This window comes from Convolutriloba macropyga, chromosome 2, assembly GCF_964194025.1.
Source record: "Convolutriloba macropyga chromosome 2, txConMacr16.3, whole genome shotgun sequence".
NCBI lineage: Eukaryota > Metazoa > Xenacoelomorpha > Acoela > Convolutidae > Convolutriloba > Convolutriloba macropyga.
The window spans coordinates 39,968,131-39,994,189 of NC_134469.1; the positions used below are offsets into that span (position 1 = coordinate 39,968,131).

At 35.5% G+C, this 26,059-nt stretch overlaps 2 protein-coding genes across 2 annotated transcripts in view; one reads left to right on the top strand and one right to left on the bottom strand.

Moving 5' to 3' along the window:
* LOC142334901 (uncharacterized) overlaps positions 1-26,059 on the top strand; it is a 235,711-nt gene that overhangs the window by 200,031 nt on the left and 9,621 nt on the right. Inside the window, exons 37-40 of the mRNA XM_075383229.1 lie at positions 305-436; positions 2,428-2,559; positions 2,736-2,867; positions 13,477-13,674. Coding sequence (XP_075239344.1) covers positions 305-436; positions 2,428-2,559; positions 2,736-2,867; positions 13,477-13,674 — 594 coding nt within the window. The remainder of the gene's footprint in view (positions 1-304; positions 437-2,427; positions 2,560-2,735; positions 2,868-13,476; positions 13,675-26,059) is intronic.
* On the bottom strand, positions 19,169-25,788 carry LOC142335536 (uncharacterized). Its single transcript, XM_075384075.1, has 2 exons — positions 25,729-25,788; positions 19,169-19,237 (listed from the first exon to the last, which is right to left on the bottom strand). The coding sequence occupies exons 1-2, from the start codon at positions 25,786-25,788 to the stop codon at positions 19,169-19,171; spliced, it is 129 nt and encodes a 42-aa protein (XP_075240190.1).

The window sequence follows — 26,059 nt, forward strand, 5'->3', positions numbered from 1 at the left end:
GTCCCAAAATAATCTTGTTGCCTCAGAAAATTTGAAACTAATTGTTTTTAATATTTTTTTTTACTATTTTTGGATTTTTGTCCCATTTATTAACGTTAGGCCAAAAACTGCTTCAACGCAGCAATGGCTAATGAAAGTCTAAATCTGAAGACTTGGGTCAAAGTTGGTACAAAACCCATTTTTAAGAAAATTTTTATCACGATGAAGCCCCATGTCACTTGGTTGTTAGAAATGCTCTCGGCGTCATCTCCAGCATTGTAATTTTTGTTTTGGTTTACTGTTTTCAATTCTTCACATTATTTAGACATCGATGAGTGTTCATTGAAACCAGAGATTTGTGGTAGTAACTCCACCTGCGTTGATACTGAGGGATCCTTCAACTGTTCGTGTAGTAGTGGCTACTTTTCTTCTCACCACAATGGAACTGATTGCCAAGGTAACAAAAATTTTGAAAACGTTTTGTGTCCGATTTTTGATGGCAATCGATTCTATTTACTGTATTAGGTAATTTTTGATGTGCCCATAGAAAAACTGTCCCAATAAGAAAATAGGATCATAAGAACTATCATTGTTTGGTCATCATTTTATGAGCAGCGAGTTAGTTATTCGGTTCTTAATCCACTTTAATAAATGCGGAGTCTTGGTTGTTTTTTGAAGTTAGAAGTACAAGCTAGTTTGGAGCATATAATTAAAATGCGGTTTTGTTGAATGTTTTTCAGAGTAGGGAGATCATATTCCATTTAACTTTAGTTGTTAGTCCCTTGTCCAGCTCTTTTGACATTTATCTGCCGATGAATTATTTTTAAAATCTAAAATTTTAAGAATCTACAAAAATGTTTAGATATGAGTAGATCTTGTATTTTGTAAGACATGATCGATAATCTTAGTTAAAGGAGAAAACAGTCGTATTCTGACCGAAACCTCTAAAATGCGAGAAAATAAAATTTTAGTTTCTTTTATTAACAAGATTGCAGCATTTTTTTTACGTTTCCTGTTATCATTTTCGTTTCCATGACCTATGATATACGATGAATAATTCTTATTATGCTTTCTAGCTTTATCGACAAATATATCAAATAAAGTGAATTAGGAAAGAGGTTGTTGGGACAATTAGAAGTGTTAGAGAGTCCAGGTTTTTGAGCAAAACTTGATTGCTACAAGGTTTTTGTCTTGCTGGATCCGGTTAGATAGAACAAGGATCTGTCTTTGTTGCGATGTTCTCACGTACTTGTGGTTTGTCTTACTTTTTGCAATGCTGCTAGGCTCAACGCTGCAATACTTTTTTGTTTTTGTTATTGGTGGTTTCTTTTAACTAGGGTTACCATTGGTCCAGTGTGACGCGCTGTTTTTGAGATCTGCAAACGGAAAATTTCGTTGTGTAAGTAGTGATAAAATGAATTTCTTTTAGTTTAAGATCTAGTAAAACAAATTTTTATTTTGCGAGATCTGATAAGACAAAGATTTGTCGTGTAAGATCTCGAAGAATTATTGTGTAGAATTTGAAAAGAATTGTTTTCTATATGATCTAAACATTGTATCGCTATGCCAGTAGATATAATGACGTAGTTGACTATGCTTGGAAGATAAAAAAGAAAAGTACCCGAGTCTCTCAATATTGCATATCTGAAAAGAACTTCAAAAATCGTAGGTGATTTTACAAGTTAACGCATTAGTTGCGTATGTTCTTTTGAGTCTTTCGCGAAACGTTTCAGATATACTGTTATTTTGTAATGTCCCATAAAAATTATAATGCATTGTAAGACATCGTTTTTCTGAATTTATCCAGGATGTGTTTTTCAGGAAAATTCAAAAGTTTCATTAATTTTTTTGCACTTATTTCAAAAATTTTACCTTTTGAATCTTTTTAATGAGAACTTAATTGATTATTTCATATAAATAACTGAAAAATTTATCATGACAACTGAAATATATATCTTGCTGCTAGGGTGCAAATGTATTTCAAATTTTGTATAACTGTGAAAGTTTTAAGTCGAGCTACTTATGTTTTCCTTGATATGTTAAATGTTTCTTGCGATTCTTTAAATATGAACGTGATAATTGCCTTTAGTGTTATTTTCAAAGAAACCAATGATTAAGGGCAGGAAAATAAAAATTAGTTGCAGTTTTTTCTGACCAAATTTCCCGATAAAAGAATTGTGATAAAAATGTTGCAATGAGCCAGATAAAGTCTTATAAGGTCTTATAGATCACAGCTTACCTTTTTTAAGTTTCTTTCTATTTTATAGCAACTTAAAAGGTTTCCGTTGCTGAACGACTAGGGTATTGTAATTGTGTCAATAATCGTCGCTAACAAAATACAGTAAACATTTTGACTGAACAGTGCAAATAACTTCTTCATTTTTTGACCGGCTTTCATTAAAAATAGTTGTTGCCCTACTGCTTTCAAAATCAAACTCTATTTGACAGATGTGAATGAATGTGTACTTGAGCCCAACATCTGTGGTGATAACTCCTTGTGTACAGATTTACCTGGAAGTTACAATTGCTCTTGCGATGAAGGATACGAATCAACCAGTGGAAGCCATGACGATTGTTCAGGTACGTTTAGGCGCCCATAGTGAGGATGAGCTTTTTCTTGACTTGGTTAATAAATCATTGATGGTATAGGTCGTTTTGCAACTTCCACAAAGAAATTGAGTCAAAAATTTTAGTTGTACTAATTTAATTAGTACCAAAGTTGTTGCTGTAGTTGTAAATGCAAATTTATTTGACAGATATGAATGAATGCGTACTTGAGCCTGACATCTGTGGTGATAACTCCTCATGTACAAACTTACCTGGGAGGTACAATTGCTCATGTGATCAAGGATACGAATCAACCAGTGGAAGCCACAATGTTTGTTCAGGTACGTTTAGGCGCCTTTTGATGGTTTGGATTAACAAGGAGGCTCGGTAATGTGCGTTCGCACATAATGTTCCGACGCCACTCAACCACGTTTTTGACTTAATAGTTCAACAAAAGATGAAGAGATTTAAATTTTTCTAAAAAACTTGTTGTTTGCAAATGAGTGGTTATCCATTTTAAAAATTGCTTTAGCTCTGACCACTATACAAATGGAACAATAACTTATTAGAGGGCCGATGATAACTGCCAGTAAATAGTGTAAGAAACAACAAAATTAAATAAAACAAAAAACTTGAAACAACAAGCATTACTTACGGCCGAAACTCAATGCCAATCAATTTTTTTTGAAAAAAAAAACTGAATAAAAAATTCAAAAGAGCATCAGATAAAAAATAAACTGAACCAAATAAATTAAATTTCATCATTACGTATTATAATAGTTATTAGATATAAATGTTGAACAAAATGAAGTAATCAATATGGCTTCAGTAGAATGTAGCACAAATTTTCGCTTGTCGGGCTCTTCTAACTTCAGTGATTGAAACGGCCTTGAAACGCGGTTTAGTTTCATAGTTGAGTTAGTAAGCTGAGCCACCAGAGCCACTGACTTCTTGGGCATACGTGATCTAAAATTTTAGCTGTCCTTCACAATTTGAAGCCTCTGAATTCAATTAGAGGCAGTTTTCTAATGAAGATGAACTCAAAGGTGCCACGAAGAAGGAGTCATTTTTTAATTTGAAACTTAGTAGAGGTAAACGTTAACCTCTAATGAGGTCATTTGAAGCACCGCAGATAACCTATAAGTCGCAGCTCCTCCGGGCTACCTCCCCTCCACCCTCCCCGAGTGAAGTGGGTTGCAAAAAACTGAATCCCCCGCTACTCTTACGAGAGCGGTTTTTCCGATGTTCGTTGGTTATGCTTGCCTATTTTCATTTCTTTTGCCTTCTGAAAAATAAAGTTTGAGCAATGTAAAAAAAACCTTGCAGAAAAACCCTTAAAGTTCTGTTACCGAATTTTTTTAAAGTTCTGTTACCGAATACGTTTTAGATTGTGGTAAACAAAAATGTGCTTGTGATGCTATACTAGCTTTAATGCTTGATATCATCTTGAAGCGCTATTCGAATTGATTGTTGAGTTAGTAAGCTCAGCCGCCACATCGCCGGACCTGTTTTCATCGCAAAAATATCTTTTCCCGGTAGTACTGGGGCGAGTTTCACTACTGGTCTCTTGTAAACTCTGTCGTTTGTTCGAAACTTTGCTGATCGAATCACACCCTCAGACCCGTCAATGGTCTCCATAACTTGACCTTGAATATAATATCCTCGCTTAGTGCTACCTTCAATCAACCAAAGGAAACCGCCTTCTTTAAGGGTTTCGTTCGCCGTAGATCGCCATTTTTGCCTGTTATTCAGAGTTGGCAGATATTCTTCACGAGGTCTAACCAATATGAGATTTGTATATGCTTGAGTTTGTCGGAAGAGCTTTCGATGATCAACAATTTCTTCTGCGCATGGTAGATAGGGTAAGCAAACATTCTTGTTGCCGAGCAAGAAGTGATTGGGGGTCAAGGCTTCTAAATTGTTCTCATACTCCTTCAAATTGTGGTGCTGCGGATGGGTTGAACTTCCATCTGATTACTCGTTGAATTAGATGTTCTTTGATCCCTTCTTTGTTCCATGCAGCAACGTACTCGTAAGATTCTGTTTTAGCTCCAAAAGAGTGGTTGTCCCGTTGTCACTGATAATCGTACTCGGTTTGCCTCTTCGTGCAATGAATTGCATGATTGCATTGAGACAACCATCTGTGTTCAGCTTGGGTACAACTTCTATATTCACCGCTCTCATAGTCAGACATGTGAAAAGACAGTACCATCGCTTTTTATTTCTTCGCCCAATCTTCACAGGAAAAGGGCCAAAGTAGTCAACTCCAACATTTGTAAAGGCTGTTGAAGCATCCAACCGCTCTTCGGGTAAATCGGTCATTGCTGGTGCTATCGTTTGAGCTCTGCCTTTTCTGCAGGTAACACACTAGTTCTTCATTGAACTTAAGGAGTTGCGTATGCCTTGGATCCACATCTTCCGCTGAACAATGTTTCTTACGTGCTTAGTGCCTTCGTGTTGATTGTCCTTGTGCTCGTTTCGCAAGAATAATTCAATCTCATGATGTTTCCAATGTAGCAATATTGAATCCTTTGCGTTGAAGTCCATTTGGCTTTTGCCTTTGGCACTAGGAAGTCCCTCTCCATCTAGGAAGGGTGAGAATTTTTAGGATTTTGCGGCCTTTTGGAATTTCCTTTTCAGCTTCCAGAGATTTCATCTCGTCACCAAACTGTTCTTGTAGTAATTTGAAGATAATTGCTTTTGCTTTTTCTCTTTCTTCAAAGTCGACTACAACTGTTCCTGAATTGCATTTGATCAATGCTCGCTGTACGTATTCCACTGTATTCACTAGTCTTAAAGTTACTGAATCGTTCCCACTGAATAACAGCTTTTTTTCTTGTATCATGAAGACTGATGAGGGTATATTCTCTTCATCTGATGCCAAGATTAGGTTCACTTGCTCTAGCCATTCACTCTCTGGTCATTTCAACCAAGTTAGCCCAGCGAGTCATTCACTTCTCTTGAGTTCTTCATTTTTGATTGCTCTGGTGCCAATGTCCGCTGGGTTGTTGAAACCGCTCACCTGTTTCCACTGTGAAACATCAGTTGTATCTAGTATCTCAGCTACTCGATTGGGCACAAACACTTGTTGTTTGCGATGAGATTTGTGTATCCACTGCAATACGGTAGTTGAGTCCGACCAAAAACTGCAACTATTTATCTTCTTTTCGTGTTCCTTACCTATCGGTTCCTTCAATCTCACTGCCATGACTTCCGCTTGCAATTCCAGTCGAATTATTGAAAGATGTCTCATCGGTGCCACTCTGCATTTTCCAAGGACAAATGCTAAGTAAGTTAAGTATTCTTTCATTTGTGAATGTAGTTAGGCTACTGCACACATTGTGTCTTCAGATGCGTCAGCAAACACATGAAGTTCGGTTTCATCCATCTGTCTGTTGAAGTACCTTCTATCGAAGCTTGTTTCAGGCTTTATTTGAAGTTTTTCTTTCCATTTCTGGAGTTCTTCTTCGTCATCAGGCTCCACTTCGTTGTCCCAATGTTGTCCATTATTAGTCCAGATGCTTTTCAGAAGTCGTCTCATGTGAACACTGAGCGGAGCAAACAATCCAATCGGGCCGAATACTGAAGATACCAATGACAAATTACTCCTCGGGGTTATAGGTGCTTCAACTTCTTTGTTGGTACCTCTGCACACTTGAAGACTATCATCAGCAACAGTCCATTTTTGTCCTAGCGCTGAGGATCCCTCCGTATTGGGTTCCACTGCGACTTGTTTCGTTTTTTTTGATTGACTTCAAGTCTTCTGGGATTGCTTCGGTAACTAGCTCGCTGTTTCTTATCCACTTCTTCAGTTCAAATCCATGTTCTGAGATAAGAGGTTGTCGTTGATTGGAGACCTCAATTGGTTCTTCAGGGGTTTCTACTAATTTGATGACATTGTCCATGTAGAAGTCGTTTTGTATTGCCTTTGCTGCAATCGGATACTCCTTTTCGTTGTCAATTCCCACTTGATTGAGAGCGTAGTTTGCACAAGTTGGAGAGCTCTTAGCTCTATACGCATGACGCTGATATTCGTATATCTGAATAGGTTCGTCTGTCCTGGGACGCCATAAGAACCTCCAGCAAATTCTATCCTGCTCGGGAACTTAAACTTGCAAAAACATCGATTCGATGTCAGCTGTTAGGGCTATTGGTCCTTCATGGAATCTGAATTTTGTTCCACCTATGTATCACTTTAGGTCCTGCTAGTAGCTTATCATTTAGGCACACTTCTTTGTACTTTGATGCGGGCTTGCAAACACGTGTTTCTTTGCCAGGTTTGTTCGGGTTTAGCACTGAATGGTGTGGCAAATACCATTCGTTCCCGAAGGTGCCTTTCACTTCGGACTCATTCACTATCTTTACGAATCCCCTTTCTACATCTGCATCTATTGATTCTCGATACAAACTCTTAAGATTTGTGTCCTTTTGGAATCTTCACTCCAGTGAGTAAAGCTGACCCAAGGCTGAGCTGTAGTTGTTGGGTAGGTTCGGCTCTGGTTCACTCCACAGCATTCTCACTTCGTACTGCTCGCCTGTGATCTTTTTCGTACTCTCTAGCATCTTTTATGCCTGCAGTTCCTTCTTTGACTGACTGAGAACTGACGACGTTGTCTCACCAGGTTTGGATATTTTCAGCCACTTTCACATCTTCAGTGAAGGCGAAATGACAAACATTTTGTCTTCCTCTGCCCGTCACGGGTCCACTGACTATCCATCCTAGTTCTGTTAAAACGGCGAAAGGTTCACTTTGTGTTCCTATCTTGTAGTCAATTGGGCGTTGTATTTCATAAGCATCTTGACCTAGGATTATGCCAACTTCCATCAAGTTAAAGTTTTTCTGGGGCAGAACACTCAAGTGATTGAAGCTTTGCTTCAGCGTTTTGTAGTTGTAGTTTGTGTTTTCCGAGGAGGTTGACGGGTGTGCAAATTCTTCGATTGAGTGCACCTTTGAATATAGTCCCTTTATTTTGAGATGAACCTTTACTGTCTTCAGCTCCTTTCTTCCGTGTTTGCCAGCTTTGATGACCGTCACATCGGTGCCTTAGGCTCGTAACGTCTACTGCACGATTTGAGCAATGAATGAAACAGTTGATCCACTGTCGAGGACAGCACCTGTTTTCAGCGTGTTGCCACCGCTCTGTATTGAGACAGGAACTATCTGAAGAAAGCTTGAAACTTCGTTACTCTTGTTGATTGTTGCTGCGCTTGCGTTGAATGGGTGATTGCTCTCGTCCATTTGGTTTGAGTGTAGCAATCGGTTGTGCTTCTTTATGCATCCATTGATACCGCACGTATTGATATTACAATTTTTGATTGCATGTCCTTTGCCTAGACATCCGTAACATAAGCGTTGCTTCCTCACTGCTGTGTACCGACCGTTCACACTCATGCTCTTGAATATTGGACAGTTCCGAACTTTATGAGTGCCATCAGCTATCGTACAGTGATCACTTTGCATTTGCTTGGTTTCTTTCACGTTCAAATTTGCACTGAAGTTCGATGCTTTCGAGAACCGTTTGTCTCTATTTGTGCTTCTTCGGTCTTCTTCCCTACGCTCCCCCTTGATAGCTAAAAACCCTTCATGCACAAATGCTATCCTAGATAGCCATTTTTCAAACATAATCAGATCAAGCCAATCGTTGTCTTTATCATCAACATAGAACCAACATTTCTCTTTGAGAGCTTGAGGTAGTTTATCTACTGCCATATACAGTGTCGAGCTTGATTGCAGATCACCAATCTGCTTGTACTCTTTGAGTACATTCACAAAATTCGAATCAATAACTGAGAAATTGATGAGACCTGTTGAGTCGTGAGGTTTCACCTGACTTGCTTTGCGAAAACTCTCCAGCTGTGCATCAATGATCACATGAGGCCTTCCAAACTTCCTCTCCAGAATGCTCCATGCAGCACCATAAAATTGTCCATAATAACCCATTCAAGAGATTGCTGACCTTACTTTGCTTGTCAGTAGAGTTTTCAGGCAGCTCATCTTCTCTGAGTCTGGTTATTGGCGTTGATCCACAGTAGCAATGAACATACTTGACCCCTCCGGCCATTCGAGAGGTTTCCATCAAAGTTGTTCAACTTCAGCTTTGGTAGGTTACTGCTACCCGAATAACCCCTGTTGTATCTTATTTCAGCTCTGGGGGAAACATCTCGGTCTTCAAAATTTGAGGAACGGCCTCGTGAACTGCGATATCGTGAGAAGTGACTATACCTGTTAACTTCAGAAGTTCCTTCGAAGCGAGCTGTTGACCGATCTGTTGTTAGAAGGTGGTCGATCCTACTGGCGCAGTCTGAGACATCTCTCATATTTGGGTTCCAGTTGATGGGTGATTTGTCTCGAGCACTAGTTGATTGGGAACGAGCATCATCGTTCTCTAAGGCTGTTCTCTTCACTTTGCGCTCTAGCTCACGCTCTTCCTCCAGCAGTTGATGCTTGGTTTCCAGTTCCTTCGTTTGCATTTCCAGCTCTAGCCTTCTCCGTTCAAACCGTGCTTGTTCCAGTCGCATCTTGGTTTCGAATTCGATATCGAATTTCTTCATCCTTTCCTCTCGCCTTTGTTTTGCTGACGATGTTTCCGAAACATTCTCCGTCTCTTGGTCACTTGCTGTTGCTCCATTTTGCAGTGTTTGAGCAACTGCGTTGTCCATTGGGTAGTTGTTGCCCTCGCTGTTCTTCACTGCTTGAGTTGCGTTGCTTTGCTCTGCATTCATTGCTGGTTGCGTGCCTTTGCTGATATATACAAACCAATGATAGTCCAAATTTGCTTTGCACTTCCTTACTTCTTTCAGATGTTCTTCATCAAATCTTTTTGGGTAGGGTGCAAGCTTGTTTCGACGCTGCAGTTGCTTGGGTATTTCTTGCTTTAGAAGGTGATCAGTCTGTTGATAGAGGATCTTTAGTTTGTTGGGTCGATCTGAATCTTCAGTTATTTTGTAGCAAAGCCTTCGTTTAGTGTTAACTTCTTCCACTAAATCTTAGAACTTCTTGTCGTACCTTTGAGCTGTTGATTGAAACTCCTCTCTGCGTGTTGTGCTTGGGTTGCCTGGTTGCTCTTTGCTTTTGCTTTGCTTATTCCTTTTAAGTGAGGTTAAATCTTCAACGTCTTTTATGAATTGCACTCGCAGCGATCGCTATGTCTCACTGGCGTTGCGCTGTTGATTCGTTTGTTTTTTTTGGGAGGGGGGGGGGTGGCTTCGGCACTTTCTTCATCAGATTGGACAGCAGTTTGTCTTCCACTTTCCGGGTCGGCGGACCAAATGTAATGGCTGCTCTCCTGTCAAAGTCAAGGAAAACTTTACACCGCCAGGTTCGTTTCAGCGGTTTCAAATCTGTCCGGTTTTTATGTTTTTGCAGTTAATTTTTGTGAACTGTATTATCCGCTATACTATAGCTTACCATTGCATTTCTTGTGGCTCAACTAGCCTCAATAACTAATTGCTTAGCTTTGCTGTATAACAAACTTGTTTCTCTCAGAATAACAAAAGAAATCAAATTGAAACAATCAAATTTTGTTGAGTTTTTGTTAGTATTTCTATTTATAAAACGAATATAGGAATTCCCGTTACCACAAAATTTTAGCACTATAACTTGGCTATAACTATGCAAGTTTCATCCTGCTACAGTTAGCAGTTGTAAAAACAGGATTTCTTACCAGTTGCAAATCTGATAATGAAAACAATAATATTTTTTATATTCAAAGTTAGCAAGTCTCTCTATTGGTTTCAATAACACCAATGTTGAACTAGAGTGGGCTTCGTCAGAGCCAGTAAGAGTAACTGATTTGTGCTTTGCACAAAGTTTCTCTTACTAGAAAGTTTTGAGAATATCAAAGTTGTTTCTCTTTTCAGAAGTCAAAGTTAATTTGTAACTGTTTAATACGCACTGTATGTTAGTTTAATAAGACAAAATTAACCAGATTCAACTAATTTTGGTAGTTTTTCAAGCTCTATTTATACTGCCGTACATGTCAAAACTGAATCTCGTTTGGTTGTAGATCACTATATCGTAAGGTTCTCCAAATACACTGAGTTGAGGTTTCGGTATACCTTATGCGGTGCCCAGCACTCTCTGAATTGGTAAGAAAATTGTAAAATTCATCGAATCTGGCTTACCAAGTTGGGTATCTCCTACTCCGTTTGAGCTCAATTTTTGTGATTGTGAACACTTGAAAACGTGGCAGTAATAGCGGAGTTTGCGTTTGACTTTCTGTTTAACTTCATATATGACGATTGTGTGCTAATAATAGTTACTAAAAATAAATGTTGAACAAAATGAACAAATCCGTATGGCTTCGATATAATGTAGCGTTAAATTTTTGCTTGTTATGCTATTCTAGCTTTAATGCTTGAAATGGCCTCGAAGCCTATTCAATTTGGTTGTTGAGTTAGTAAGCTCAGCGGCCACCAAAACCGTAAGATATTACAACCGTAACCTTTCGAATGTAAGAAGATTTACATTTCAAATTGGTACTGCCTGTGAAGATAATTGTAAAGTCATTAGTGAGACTTCGTCAAAATACCACGCAATAACACTGAATTCATACGGAATCCAAAATTTCACAAATAATTTTATACAAACGGTGTTGAAGACAAAATAATATATATACTTTTAATAAAGTTGTTGCTTATTTACATTGACTTTCTTTTGTGCTGAAATTTTAGTTTTTATTTGCCATCAATCTGGTCTGTAACTAACGTTAATAAAACAAAAGGCAAACATTTCAAAAAGTTTATACAGCACCTCATCACAATCCGAATAATTTTTGAACTATGAAATTCCACAATTAGACCAAAATTGGTCTTGCTATTGGTGCTTCTCCTTTGAAACCTGGAAAATTTCCAAAAAGAACCGAAATAGCTAATTTGACAATTTGACCAATGATTCCTGATATCAAAAATAATGCAATTTTGATACTTATTGGCTTATATTACAAAAAGTCTTTTTGTAACAATTGAGAGCATTAGATAGTTTATTTAATAGCTCTCCAGAGTTAGAAATCTGAATGATTAAACCCAGTTATAAGAATACAAAACGAACATCAATTTCAGGCAAATCTCAAGATTTCATTATAACTTTACAAAAACAAGTAGTCAGTGCCATGAAAACCATGAGCTCTACTCCGAAAACACTATAATAAATCACTGGACCTTATTGGAACATTAAGTGACCTCTTTTTAATTGAAGATTTAAATAGACGAAGACCTTTGTATTTGTGATGAGAGAAGTGCAAAATAATATTTCACGAAGACAGGCCTAAAATTGAGTCCGAGTCCCTTCTCATTGAACAATTCAGCGATGAGACCCAAAATGGCCTTGCTATCACTGAGCTTGGCTGTTGCAAACGCAAATGTTACTTAACAGCCAAAACATTACGTAATAGTTTTTTGGCAACAGAAAAACGAAAAACAATCTGTGAGTTTTTTATATAAATATCGGTCTGCACCACTGGTCAAACTGGACAAAGCTGGCCAAAAAAGCATATTTGATGCTATTTTATAAAGAAAAAGAAAAAAATTCTGAATTTTTAAATATTTAGCTGTAAGTTTTTCCAAAAGAATTGGTTCGAACTATTCTCCAACTCTCTTCTATTTTTAAACGTAAAATCAATTAGACTATCTACAATTTTTTCATATTTTAGGAAAACAGATCAAAATTTAACCAAAAGTTACGACAAGTTTGAACAAAACGGAAGTTAGGCGGACGTTCACAAATCTTTAAACCTCCGTAACTCCTTGTAAAAAGCAAATTTTAAGAAACTCCTTTTAATTCCATATTCTACGCTCGACAACCTTTCTAATTATACCACACACAGTCTTGTACGATGAACATAGCGATCGGCGAAAATTGACTGAACAAGATGAGTACATAATTCCCAGTTGAGTACCTAATTCCTTCCCCCACTTAAGTGGATCGGAACAATTGTAGCTTATTCTTTGGCTTTATCAGTCCCCTATGTTTTCGTTTTTCAAGCTCATGCAAATGTTGAAACTGAAGCACTAATTTTAGAGAAAATATAAAGCGCTGCCAAAATGAATTCAGAATCTTGTAAAATTCCTGCACGTTTTCAATTCTTCAATAACTAGGGATATTTTGATTCATTTGAAACTTTTGACAGATAACTCTGAGAAAACGTCAGCTTTTTTAAACGTTGATAGTGACTTAGTCGTATGCATGTTTATCTGTTTTTGCTAATCATTACTCAAGTTCATTAAATTACCCAGAAGCGTGTCTATGTAAAGCGGTCTCTTTGATTCGAATGATCGTTTGTCTCTCCGTTGTGTAATCCGGCTAAGTAGGCTTGATAATTTGGTGCAGGTATAATATTGTGCATAATTGGTTCTTAAAAGTTTGCTGCAACGTTTGATATTCAGGTTTTTCACCGCAGTTTCCGTGTAACTCTTTTGAAATTTGTTCCTTTGCTTCTGGGAAGGTTGTTTTTATATCAGATGGGCAGATGGGTCATTTAAGAAGAAAAATGCCTATGATCAGAATCTTGTGTGCTCGAATCTGCCTCTAATCAGACAGTGACAGGCCAAAATGTTTTCAGATCATTCAATTTCCACAATGAAATTTCCAACTTCATGAACTCGAACTTTCTCGAGATCTTTTATTTCGAGCGCAGAATGCCCCGGTGTACGCTCTGAGACGATCAGTTTCGTCTGAATTGTGGACATAATTTCAATTTATATTGCTCTCAAATGTGGATTTAAAAGATTTGCAAATGTAGTTTTTCAAAACAAAAACAAAATAAAATCCTCGAAACGATATACAAACTTGAGTTTTATAATTCGGCCCTATTATTTCCTCACATTTTTCAGTTGACATTATCTGCTTTGTCCTATATTGGTCCTTTTGATGCAGGCCATTTTTACGGTCATCAACCACAATATCCCTGGTATTTTTATCAACCTGTAATTGTGTCACATTTTGCTGGTCAGATATTGACGAATGTTCTCTGAGCGGAGTGACAGTTTGTGGTGACAACTCAATATGCACCAACAGCATTGGCAGTTTCACATGTACCTGTCTTACTGGATACGAGCCATTCTCTGACAGTCCACCAGGAGTGAACTGTTCTCGGATACCATGCGAGCATTGTACTGAGGGCGGGCAGCTCTGCTTTAGTGGTATTTGCGGTAAGTCTATGAATCAGTGTATTCTTAAAATTCACAACATTTTGTTATGATTATTGTAAAAAAATAGGAGTTTTTACGAATTGTAGAATTGAAGAAAAATTCTCTGTTAAACAACGTTGCTTAGCATAGAAACATTTCTAATTCGTTAGAATGTAAGCTCATGAATTTTATAAACAAAACAGCAAAGTTTTTTACATTTTGAGAATAATAAAACCGTTACTCTTTAAAGGTTACTTCATAGGCATTGGAATAGTTTAGTTATAATTACTCTCATAGTCACCCCCCCCCCCTAATTCACCGCCCCCTACCCCCTAAACCTCCCGTCCACCCTCCTCCAACCTTGCACTTTAGACCTCCCTCTCGTCGAGCTGTTCACAACCCTACCGCCAACCCCTCCCCTCATAATAAAAATTTATTGAGGCGCTCTTTTTAGACTTGAAGAGGCGTTATGGTTTTCTCTTTCTTTGATAAGTTGGCGAGCGAAGAAACCGGAAGATCGGGGAGTGAATAAAGTTTGAAAAAGTTGTTTTTGTTACAAAATTTGAAGAGCAGAGAACAAGAGAGAACATTCCTTCTTTTGAAACAGAGCGAGAAATGTATGTCTAAAAAATTGTCGCTTTTTTAGACATACATTTCAACATAATAAAACCTGTTGAACAACATAGTAAAACCTAAAAGGAAAAAAAAATTGAAGCTTTTTGCTTTAGGTTTTATTATGTTGTTCAACAGGATAACATAGTCTAAAGTGATAAAATGCAGGGTATTCTGACACCTTTTTGAGGTGATTTGGTTAGCAAAATGGAATTTCAGATTAATTTTTTACGTTTTCTTCTAATTTTTTTGCGGATTTATAGTCTAGTTTTGCAATTGTTTGGCCCATTGTACCCTTTTAATGATTCTTTTTTTGTTATCTGAATTGAAGATTAATGGTTTTTGACACCGGTTACTAAAATTGAATACAAAAATTTTGTAACAATGTTTTTTTCTATCACATGTGACAAAAAGTGAAATTTTAATCTCAATTTCTTATGATTTTTTCTCTTTTTTCGCAAATACAGATATGCGTGAGCTTAAAATGGCTATTCGGTTAATCTATGGTTTCATTGGTTTGTTTCGTTGCAATAAATGTCATTTTTTATGTACATGTGGTTTTACTATAAAAAAATTATTGAATTTCTCAAACTTTTTCACGTTAAATTAATTTGGCTATCTTTTCTTTTGTTGTTTGTCAAAAGAATTTTTATTCATCATACCCCGCGTTGAGTGAACAATATTTGAAAGTCAAATGGGTTTTTGAGAGAATAGCGCATATGGACGACCGTTTTCAACCATTCTGTTCTTGTGGCTCAATTTTGGTTAAATTTTGAGCTACGCTGTATGAATACGTAATCCTTTGATTACTTTGATACCGCAGTTTTTTAAATTGTCTTTAACACCGCAGTTTTTTTTTGAGCGTCGAGTGCTAATAATTTTTTTCACGTGCGCAAATTGGGAAAAAAATTTTCATTTTTCTTGTAAACTTTTGCCCTTTATGCATTAATTTCTTTGTTTATGGTTCTTTCAGCGAATCTGTTTCCAAAAAAATCAGTTTATATGGCATTTTCCTTCTGATAAACCATGCATTAAGCTTTTTTCTTAATTGATATATATTTTTTGCAGAATTGTACACATTAACTCATTTTTTACAAATTTTGTCCATTAATTCTGAGTTTTCGTTTTTTTTTGTTCAAGTTACTAGAAAATATTGAAGATTTTTATTTTGAGTTGTTCAAATTGATTTTTTGTCGCTAGGTTTTTGAATTCAGTGAATTTTGTCAAATTGTCAAATATCGTGAATATTCGGCAAAGTTTTGACACTTTTTTGCTACATTTTTAAAAATATTTTGAGGATGGCTTTGTATTGTGAATTGTCCTAATTTTTCACTCCAATTTTTGCTCACTTTCAAAAAATAGTTTAGAGTTTTTTTTTTGTTTTTATACAGTGAGTCCGTATCTTCCACTTTCTAGCTTTTACCTAAAGTTTTTTATTTTATAATGATTTTTTTCGACCTGCCTTTATCACCCATTCCTTATCACCCAGAAGTTTATCTTCTCTTTTCATCTTAATTGCCGTGAGATCAAAAAAAAGTTTCTTGAGTCCTATTTTTTAGTATCTCAGATACTCGCTAAGAATTTTATCTATTTTCTGCTTTCACAATGTGTCTTCCTGGTCGCAGAGTTAATTGCGGACTTCTTGTATTCTAAGACCTTTATTATGAGCTGTTTCATGACAAGTTATAGCCAAGTCGATTGTTTTTATTCTCTCGGTTTTTGCCCGATTCTTAAGAATTTCGGCCAATTTTCTTTGTTAACAGATATGTTTTTTAAAGTACAGTCTTTTTACGATATCAAGATTTCAGTTTTTCTATCGAATTTTTCTTCTGGTTTCTGACTAATGTGGTGATTGTGTTTATTAAAGCTTGTTTCAACGATGGCAATGCTCAAATTATTCTGTTTATGACGGGCGTACATTTTTTTTGAATAATTCTAACTCGAATGCTATTTCACCATGTTTAAGCTCCTAATCTTCACATGTTTTAGCGTCCCTTAAACATGTAGTCTAGCGTTTTGCATGGATTTTGAACGCTGCGAGGTGGATTCGAACCGGGGTCTGTTGAGTTCAATCAGGGTATAAAAACGTTCGCAAACCACTAGGCTAAATCCCGTTCTGTTAAGCATCTATTAATTCAACGTCGACAGAGCCACTGAACACCATGCGCCACATCGTTTTGCATGCATTGTTGCTACATGCCGTAAAGGTCAATGACTGATTAGCCGTGGATGCAAAAATAGGTCATTGACCGAAAACCTGCCAATGTCCGAAAAGCTGCCTGTGCCAAAAAGGTCAACGACCGAAAAACTGCGGATGCCGAAATAGGTCAATGACTTAAAAGCTACCTATGCGGTAAAGGTCAATGAATGATTAGCCGTGGGTGCAAAAATAGGTCATTGACCAAAAAGCTGCCTATGTCCGAAAAGCTGCCTGTGCCAAAAAGGTCAACGACCGAAAAACTGGGGATGAAAAAATAGGTCAATGACTGAAAACCTGCTTATAAAAATTCATTTCATCTCCGAAAAATTTGTCACACGAAAACAGTCCTTGAATGAAATTTGCGATGCATCACAGATATTGACAGAATAAAGATTCTTTAAGAAGAAGTCCGAAATGAAATCGAAGATGAAAAATTGTCCTTTTAAATGATAAAAGAATGATAAAGAAATTTGAATTACCTAGATAGAAGTGCAACACGGTCGAGATTTTGTTTTTAAATTCTCAACAAAGATTGATGCGATTTCCTTTCTCTTTCTTTTGTCTTCTTTATCTTTTCTCTCTTTCGTTTTTTTCTTTCTGTATTTCTTCTCTTTCGCTCTTTTTTTCTTCCCCTCTCTCGTTATCTTTTCTTTCTTTTCTGTGCTCCTTTTCTGTTTGTTCTCTCTTTTGTCTTTTTCTTTTCTATCTTTTCTCTGTTTCTCTCTCTTTGTTTTCTGTTCGCTTTATCTGTCTTTCTTCTCATTCTTTTTCTTTTTTGTTCCTCTTCCGCTTGTCTTTTCTTTCTCGTATCTTTTTTTCCTTTCGGCTCTTCTCTTTTGCTTTTCTCTCTCTTAAGTCGTGCTTTTCTGTCTTGCTTTTTTTCTGTCTTTCTTTTCTCTCTTGCTTTTCTTTTTTTTGTTTTTCCTTTCTGTCTTTTTCTCTCTTGTTTCTATCTTTTCTCTTTTGATTCGATTTTTTTGTTGTTTTCGTCTGTCTGTCTATTCTTCTTTCTTTTCTCTTTTTCGATTATCTCTGGCTTTTCATTCTCTTTTCTGTGTATCCTCTGTGTCTTTTGTGTTGTTCTTTTCTCTTTCTCTTGTTTTTTCTCTTCCGTTTTTCTTTACTTGCTTTTTTTATTTCTGTCTTTCGTTTCTGTCTCTTTTCTCCCTTCTGTTTCTTTTCTCTTTCTATTCGCTTTTTTACTGTTTTCTTCTGTTTGTCTGTCCTCTTCTTTCTTTTGTATCTTCTGTTTATCTCTTTCTTTTTTTCTCTCTCTCTTCTGTATTTCCTGTCTGTTTTTTCTCTTTCGTTTCTCTGTCTTTTCTCTCTTTTTCAGTCTTCTTTCTGTTTCTTTTGTCTGTTTCTTTTCTGTTTTTTCTTTTTCTCATTTTCTCTTTGTTCCTCTTCCGCTTCTCTTTAGTTGCTCGCATCCTTTTTCCTTTGTTTTTTTTCGCTTTTCTCTTTCTTTTCTGTTTTGCTTTTTTCTGTTGATTTTTCTGTCTTTCTTCTCTTGCTTTTCTCCTTAGTTTTTCTTTTTCTTTCTTGCTTCTTCTTTTGCTCTTTCGCTTCTCCCCCTCTTTGCTTTCTTTCTATTCTGTATTCCTTTTCTGTCTTTTTTTCTATCTTTCTTTTCTCTCTTTCTTTTCTGTTTTTTTATCTGTCTCTTTTTTTCTGATTCTTTTTTCTCTTTGCTCCTCTTCCACTTCTCTTTAGTTTCTTGCATCTTTTTTCTTTCTGTTTTTCTTTGTGATTCTCTTTCTTTTCTGTCGTGCTTTTCTCTGTTGCTTTCTTGTGTCTCCGTTTTCTCTTGCTTTTCTCTTTCGTTTTTCTTTCTGTATTTCCTCTTTCGCTCTTTCTCCCTTTCCCTTCCTTTATTTGGCTTTTCTTTCCTTCTTTTCTGTAATCTTTTTCTGTCATTTTTTTAAAACTTTTTCTTACTGTCTTTTACTTTTCTTTCCTTTCTTTTTCTCTCTTGCTTGTGTTCTTTTATCTGTCTTTCTTTTTCTCATTATTTCTCTTTGTTCCTCTTCCGCTTCTCTTTAGTTTCTCGTATCTTTTTTCTTTGTTTTTGTTCTTTTGCCTTGTCCTTTTCTGTCGTTCCTTTCTCTGTGTTTTTTTCTGTCTATCTTTTTTCTCTTGCTTTTCTCTTTCTTTTATGTTTTTTTCTCCCATCTGTTTCTTTTTTTTTCTCTTTCTATTCTTTTTTTTCTGTTTTCGTCCGTCTGTCCATTGTCTCCTTTCATTCCTTTCTTTCGGTTATCTCTTGCTTTTCTTTCTCTTTTCTGTTTTTCCCTCTGTCTTTTCTGTTTTCATTTCCTTTTCGTTTGTTTTGTTCTCGTCCGTCTCCTTTCTCGCATTCTTTTCTGTCTTTCGTTTCTGTCTTTCTTTTCTCCTTTGGTTTCTTTCTTTTCTCTTTCTATTCGCTTTTTTCTGTTTTCTGTCTGTCCTCTTCTTTCTTTTTTCTCTTTCGTTTATCTCGTGCTTTTCTCTCTTGCGTTTCTCTCTTTTCTGTATTTCCTCTTTGCCTTTCCTGTCTTTCGTTTGTCTTCCTTTATTCTCTTTCCTCTTTTTTTTCTGTCCTTCTTTTCTGCCTTTATTTTTTTCTTTCTTTTCTCTCATGCTTTTCTCTTTCTTTTCGCTCCTACTTTTCTTTTTTTTCTGTCTTTCGTCTTTTTTTCTGTTCTTCTTTTCTGCTTTTTTTCTCTACCGTTTTTTTCTTTTCATTTTCTCTTTTTCTCTCTTTGCTGTCTTTGTCTTTTCTTTCTTTCGTTTCTGATTTTTCTCTCTTTTATATGTCTTTTTTCTTTTTTCTATTGTCTTTCCTTTCTGTCTTTATTTTCTCTTTCAATTTTCTCTCCTTTTCTGCTTTTTTTTCTCTTTCTGTTCTTTCGCATTTCTTTTTGTGTATTCTTCTGAATATCTTTTCTCTTTCCGTTTTTCTTTTTTCTGTATCTCTTTGCCCTTCTTTTCTTCGTTGTTTTTCTCTGTTGTCTTTCTTTTCTCCTTTCTTTTTCTTTCCTTTCTCCTTCTATTCTTTTTTTTCCAGTTTTATTCGGTCTGTTTTTTCTCTTGTAGCTTTTCTCTCTTTGGTTTATCTCTTGCTTTTCTGTCTTGCTTCTCTCTCTTTTCAAGTTTTTCCTGTCTTTTTTTGTCTTTGTTTTGTCTTTTTTTCTTCCGTCTTTCTTTTCTCGCTTTCTTTTCTCCTTTTCTTCTGCCTTTCGGATTCCTTTCGCCGTCTTTTGTTCTTCTCTCTCGTTTCTCTTCAGTTTCTCCCCTTCTCGTTCGCTTCTCTCTTTCTTTTCTGTATTTCGTTTCTGTCTCTCTTTTTTTTCTGTCCTTCTTTTCTGCCTTTCCTTTTTTCGTTTCTTTCTTTTCTCTCTTGCTTTTCCGTCTTTCGTCTCTTTTCTGTTCTCCTTTTTTTCTTTTTCTGCCTTTCTTTTATATCTCTCTTGTTTTTTCTCGCTCTCATTTCTGTTTTTCTTTTTTTGTGCCTTTCTTCTTTTTCTTTCCTCGATTTCTTTTCTGTTCTTTTTTCTGCCTTTCTTATTCTTTTTGCCCTCTTTTGTTCTTCTCTCTCGTTTCTCGCTTTAGTTTTTTTGTCTTTCTCATTTTTCTATCTCTTCTCTCCTTTCTCTTTTTCTTTTCGGTACAGTCGTTATTTTCCTTTCTCTTTTTTCCTGTCCGTTTCTGCTTTTCCTTTCTTTCGTTTATTTCTTTTCTCTCTTGCTTTTCTCTCTTTCCCGCTTTTTTCTGTCTTTTGTCTCTTTTTTCTGTTCTCTTTCTATTCTTCTGCCCTTCTTTTATCTGTTTCTTCTTTCTTTTCTGTTTTTCTTTTTTCTGCATTTCTTCTGCTTTTTGTTTTCTTGCTTTTCTCTTCTTTTTCAATCTTTCATTTCTTTTTTTTCTGTATTGTTTCTTTTTTCTTTCTTTTCTGTCTTTTTTCTCTCCAATTTTATCCTGCTTCTCTTCGTTTTCTTTTCTCCTTTTCTGATTTTCTTTTCTCGCTTTGTTTTCTCTACCGTCTTTGTACTTTTTTGTTTCTGTCTTCTCTCTTTACTCTTTTTTTTCTTTTTCCTCTCCTCTCTCTCTCTCTCTCTCTCTCTCTCTCTCTCTCTCTTTCATTTTTCTTTCTTTTCTGTCTCTCTTCTCTTTCGCTTTTCTTTTTTTTCGCTTTCTTTTCTCTTTCCTTTCTGTCTTTCTCTTGATCTCTTTCTTTTCTATTCTATTCTTTTCACTTTTGTTTCTTTTCACTTTTCTGTTCTTCTTTCTGCCTTTCTTCTCTTTTGTTTCTTTTCTCTTTTCTATTCTTTTTTCTGCCTTTCTGCTCTCTTTTGTCTCTTTTTTCTCTTTTTCTTCTATTCTTTTGTTTCTCTTTGTTTCGCCTTTCTTTCTAACCCTTCTCTCTTTTGTTCTTCTCCTACGTTTTTTTTTCAGTTTTTCTTTCTTTTCGATTTCCTTTTTCCGTTTTTTCTTTCTCTTGCTTTTCTCTTCTGTTCTGAGTTTCCTCTGCATTTCTTTCGCTTCTCCCCCTCTTTGCTTTCTTTCTATTCTGTATTCCTTTTCTGTCTTTTTTTTATCTTTATTTTCTCTCTTTCTTTTCTGTTTTTTTTATATGTCTCTTTTTTTCTGATTCTTTTTTCTCTTTGCTCCTCTTCCACTTCTCTTTAGTTTCTTGCATCTTTTTTCTTTCTGTTTTTCTTTGTGATTCTCTTTCTTTTCTGTCGTGCTTTTCTCTGTTGCTTTCTTGTGTCTCCGTTTTCTCTTGCTTTTCTCTTTCGTTTTTCTTTCTGTATTTCCTCTTTCGCTCTTTCTCCCTTTCCCTTCCTTTATTTGGCTTTTCTTTCCTTCTTTTCTGTAATCTTTTTCTGTCATTTTTTTTTAGTTTTTCTTACTGTCTTTTACTTTTCTTTCCTTTCTTTTTCTCTCTTGCTTGTGTTCTTTTTATGTCTTTCTTTTTCTCATTATTTCTCTTTGTTCCTCTTCCGCTTCTCTTTAGTTTCTCTTATCTTTTTTCTTTGTTTTTGTTCTTTTGCCTGGTCCTTTTCTGTCGTTCCTTCCTGTGTTTTTTTTTCTGTCTATCTTTTTTCTCTTGCTTTTCTCTTTCTTTTCTGTTTTTTTCTCCCATCTGTTTCTTTTTTTCTCTTTCTATTCCTTTTTTTCTGTTTTCGTCCGTCTGTCCATTGTCTCCTTTCTTTCCTTTCTTTCGGTTATCTCTTGCTTTTCTTTCTCTTTTCTGTTTTTCCCTCTGTCTTTTCTGTATTCATTTCCTTTTCGTTTGTTTTGTTCTCGTCCGTCTCCTTTCTCGCATTCTTTTCTGTCTTTCGTTTCTGTCATTCTTTTCTCCTTTGGTTTCTTTCTTTTCTCTTTCTATTCGCTTTTTTCTGTTTTCTGTCTGTCCTCTTCTTTCTTTTTTCTCTTTCGTTTATCTCGTGCTTTTCTCTCTTGCGTTTCTCTCTTTTCTGTATTTCCTCTTTGCCTTTCCTGTCTTTCGTTTGTCTCCCTTTATTCTCTTTCCTCTTTTTTTTCTGTCCTTCTTTTCTGCCTTTATTTTTTTATTTCTTTCTTTTCTCTCATGCTTTTCTCTTTCTTTTCGCTCCTACTTTTCTTTTTTTTTCTGTCTTTCGTCTTTTTTTCTGTTCTTCTTCTGCTTTTTTTCTCTACCGTTTTTTTCTTTTCATTTTCTCTTTTTCTCTCTTTGCTGTCTTTGTCTTTTCTTTCTTTCGTTTCTGATTTTTCTCTCTTTTATATGTCTTTTTTTCTTTTTTCTATTGTCTTTCCTTTCTGTCTTTATTTTCTCTTTCCATTTTCTCTCCTTTTCTGCTTTTTTTTTTCTCTTTCTTTTCTTTCGCATTTCTTTTTGTGTATTCTTCTGAATATCTTTTCTCTTTCCGTTTTTCTTTTTTCTGTATCTCTTTGCCCTTCTTTTCTTCGCTGTTTTTCTCTGTTGTCTTTCTTTTCTCCTTTCTTTTTCTTTCCTTTCTCCTTCTATTCTTTTTTTTCCAGTTTTATTCGGTCTGTTTTGTCTCTTGTAGCTTTTCTCTCTTTGGTTTATCTCTTGCTTTTCTGTCTTGCTTCTCTCTCTTTTCAAGTTTTTCCTGTCTTTTTTTTGTCTTTGTTTTGTCTTTTTTTCTTCCGTCTTTCTTTTCTCGCTTTCTTTTCTCCTTTTCTTCTGCCTTTCTGATTCCTTTCGCCGTCTTTTGTTCTTCTCTCTCGTTTCTCTTCAGTTTCTCCCCTTCTCGTTCGCTTCTCTCTTTCTTTTCTGTATTTCGTTTCTGTCTCTCTTTTTTTTCTGTCCTTCTTTTCTGCCTTTCCTTTTTTCGTTTCTTTCTTTTCTCTCTTGCTTTTCCGTCTTTCGTCTCTTTTCTGTTCTCCTTTTTTTCTTTTTCTGCCTTTCTTTTATATCTCTCTTGTTTTTTCTCGCTCTCATTTCTGTTTTTCTTTTTTTGTGCCTTTCTTCTTTTTCTTTCCTCGATTTCTTTTCTGTTCTTTTTCTGCCTTTCTTATTCTTTGTGCCCTCTTTTGTTCTTCTCTCTCGTTTCTCGCTTTAGTTTTTTTGTCTTTCTCATTTTTCTATCTCTTCTCTCCTTTCTCTTTTTCTTTTCGGTACAGTCGTTATTTTCCTTTCTCTTTTTTCCTGTCCGTTTCTGCTTTTCCTTTCTTTCGTTTATTTCTTTTCTCTCTTGCTTTTCTCTCTTTCTCGCTTTTTTCTGTCTTTTGTCTCTTTTTTCTGTTCTCTTTCTATTCTTCTGCCCTTCTTTTATCTGTTTCTTCTTTTTTTCTCGCTCTTTTCTGTTTTTCTTTTTTCTGCATTTCTTCTGCTTTTTGTTTTCTTGCTTTTCTCTTCTTTTTCAATCTTTCATTTCTTTTTTTTTCTGTATTGTTTCTTTTTTCTTTCTTTTCTGTCTTTTTTCTCTCCATTTTTATCCTGCTTCTCTTCGTTTTCTTTTCTCCTTTTCTGATTTTCTTTTCTCGCTTTGTTTTCTCTACCGTCTTTGTACTTTTTTGTTTCTGTCTTCTCTCTTTACTCTTTTTTTTCTTTCTTTTTCCTCTCCTCTCTCTCCCTCTCTTTCATATTTCTTTCTTTTATGTCTCTCTTCTCTTTCGCTTTTCTTTTTTTCGCTCTCTTTTCTCTTTCCTTTCTGTCTTTCTCTTGATCTCTTTCTTTTCTATTCTATTCTTTTCACTTTTGTTTCTATTCACTTTTCTGTTCTTCTTTCTGCCTTTCTTCTCTTTTGTTTCTTTTCTCTTTTCTATTCTCCTTTCTGCCTTTCTGCTCTCTTTTGTCTCTTTTTTCTCTTTTTCTTCTATTCTTTTGTTTCTCTTTGTTTCGCCTTTCTTTCTAACCCTTCTCTCTTTTGTTCTTCTCTTACGTTTTTTTTCAGTTTTTCTTTCTTTTCGATTTCATTTTTCCGTTTTTTCTTTCTCTTGCTTTTCTCTTCTGTTCTGAGTTTCCTCTGCATTTCTTTCGTTTCTCTTCCTCTGTCTTTCTCTTTGTCTTTTTTCTGTTTATCGTTTCTTTTTCTCATTCTTTTCTTTCTGTTCTCTCTACCTTGCTCTCATGCTTTTCTCTCTTTCCTCTCTTTTTTATCCTGCTTTTCCTTCTTTTCTGTCTTTGGTCTCTTTTCTCTGTTCTCTGTTTTTCCGCTTTTATCGCCTTCTTTTTTGTTTTGTCGCTCTCATTGCTGTTTTTCTCCTTTTTTCTGCCTTTCTTCTGCCTTTCAACTTTCTTGCTTTTCTCTTCTTTCTCTATCTTTCGTTTCTGTCTCTTTTCTCTGTATTGTTTCCTTCTTTTTCTTTTGTATTTTTTGTCTCCATTTGTATCTTGTTTTTCTTTTTTTTTCTTTTCTGATTTGCTTTCCTTGCTTTGTTTTCTCTCCTTATCTTCTTTGTACTTTTTTCAGTTTCTGTGATCTCTCTTTTCTGTTTTTTTCTGTCTTTTCTCCCTCTCTCTCGTTCCTTTCTCTTTCTTTTCTATCTCTCTTCTCTTTTGCTTCTTTCTTTCTATTTGCTTTCTTTTCTCTTTTTTTTCTTTCCTTTTTGTCTTTCTCTTTATCTCTTTCTTTTCTCTTCTTTTTTTCTGTTGTTTCTTTTCTCTGTTCTTTTTTCTGCCTTTCTTCTTTCTTTTGCTTCTTTGTTTTTTTCTTTTTAATGTTCGTTTTTGACCTTCTTTCTAATCCTTCTCTTTGGTTTTTTCTTTTTGTTCTTTTCGCTTTCCTCTCCATTTCTTCTTTCTCTTGCTTTTCTCCTTCTGTTCTGTGTTTCTTCTGCCTTTTCTGTCTTTTCTCTTTCTTCTTTCTCTATCTTTCTCTTTTGTCTCTGTTCTCTGTATCGTTTCTTTTTCTTTCTTTTCTCTTTCTGTCTTTTCTCTCTGCTTTTTTCTCTTGCTTTTGTCTTTATGCTTTCTTTGTTCTCTTCTTTTCTGATTTGTTTTTCTGGCTTTCTTTACACTCTTTGTCTTTATTTTTTTCGTTTAGCTACCTACCTATATTTTCTGTCCTTTTCTCTCCTTTTCTCTTCTTTTCGCTTTCTTTCTCTTTCGCTTTCAACTATCTTTTTTTATCTTCTTTGCTCTTTCTTTACTGTCTTTTTTTCTCTTTCTTTTCTCTCTTGGTTTTCTCTCTTTTTTCGTTTCTGTATTTCTTTGCTCTGCCCTCTTTATTTTGTGTTTTTTTGGCTTTTGTCTTTCTGCCTTTCTTCTTTTGCTGCCTTTCTTCTCTTTTTTTGTTTACTTTCTCCTTTTTCACCTTCTTTTCTCTCTTTTTCAATTCTTTTGTTTTTTACCTTTCTCTCCCATGCTTCTCTCTCGTTCCTCTTTTAGGTTTTTTCTTTAGTTTTTTTGCTATTTTCTCTTTCCATTGTTGTTTTCTTTATCTCTTGTTTTTCTTCTTGTCAGCCCTTCTTCGTTTTCTCTCTTTTCTGTCTTGCTTTTCACTTTCTTTTCTGTCCTTCGTTTCAGTCATTTTCTTTTTCTTTTTTTGTTCTTTTACGCCTTTTTTTTTCTATTGTTCCTTTTTTCTCTATCTCCTTCTTTACTGACTTTCTTTTTATTTTCTTTCATTTTTCGCCTGCTTTTCTCTTTTCTTTTCTGAATTGATTTTCGCTTTAATTTCTCCTTTTTGTATTTTCTTTTTCATTTGTCTGCCTTTTCTTCTCTGTCTTATTTTTTTCCTTTTTTCTCTGTTTTTTTCTCTTCTTTCCTTCTTTTTATCTCTTGCTTTTTTTTTTGTTTTTCTGTCTTTCTTCTCTCACTTGCTTTTCTCTTCCTTACTTTTCTCGTTTTTTTCTGCCTTTTTCTTTTTGTTTCTTTTTCTCAACTTTTTCATTCTTTTCTCTTTTTCTCTTCTGTTCTTTTTTTGCCTTTATTTCTCATTCTTCTCTCTTTTGTTCCTTTGGTTCCTATCCTTCATTTTTTGTTTAGATTGTTGTTCTTTTCTCTTTTCTGTTTTTCCTTTCTCTTGCGTTTTTTCTTTTCTGCTTTTCTTTTATCCCTCGGTTTTGTCTTGCTTTTCTCTTTTCTCTCTGTCGTTTTCGTCTCTCTTGTCTCTCTTTTTCTTTTCTCTTTTTTTTCTGTTCTTTTTGCCTTTCTTATTTCTG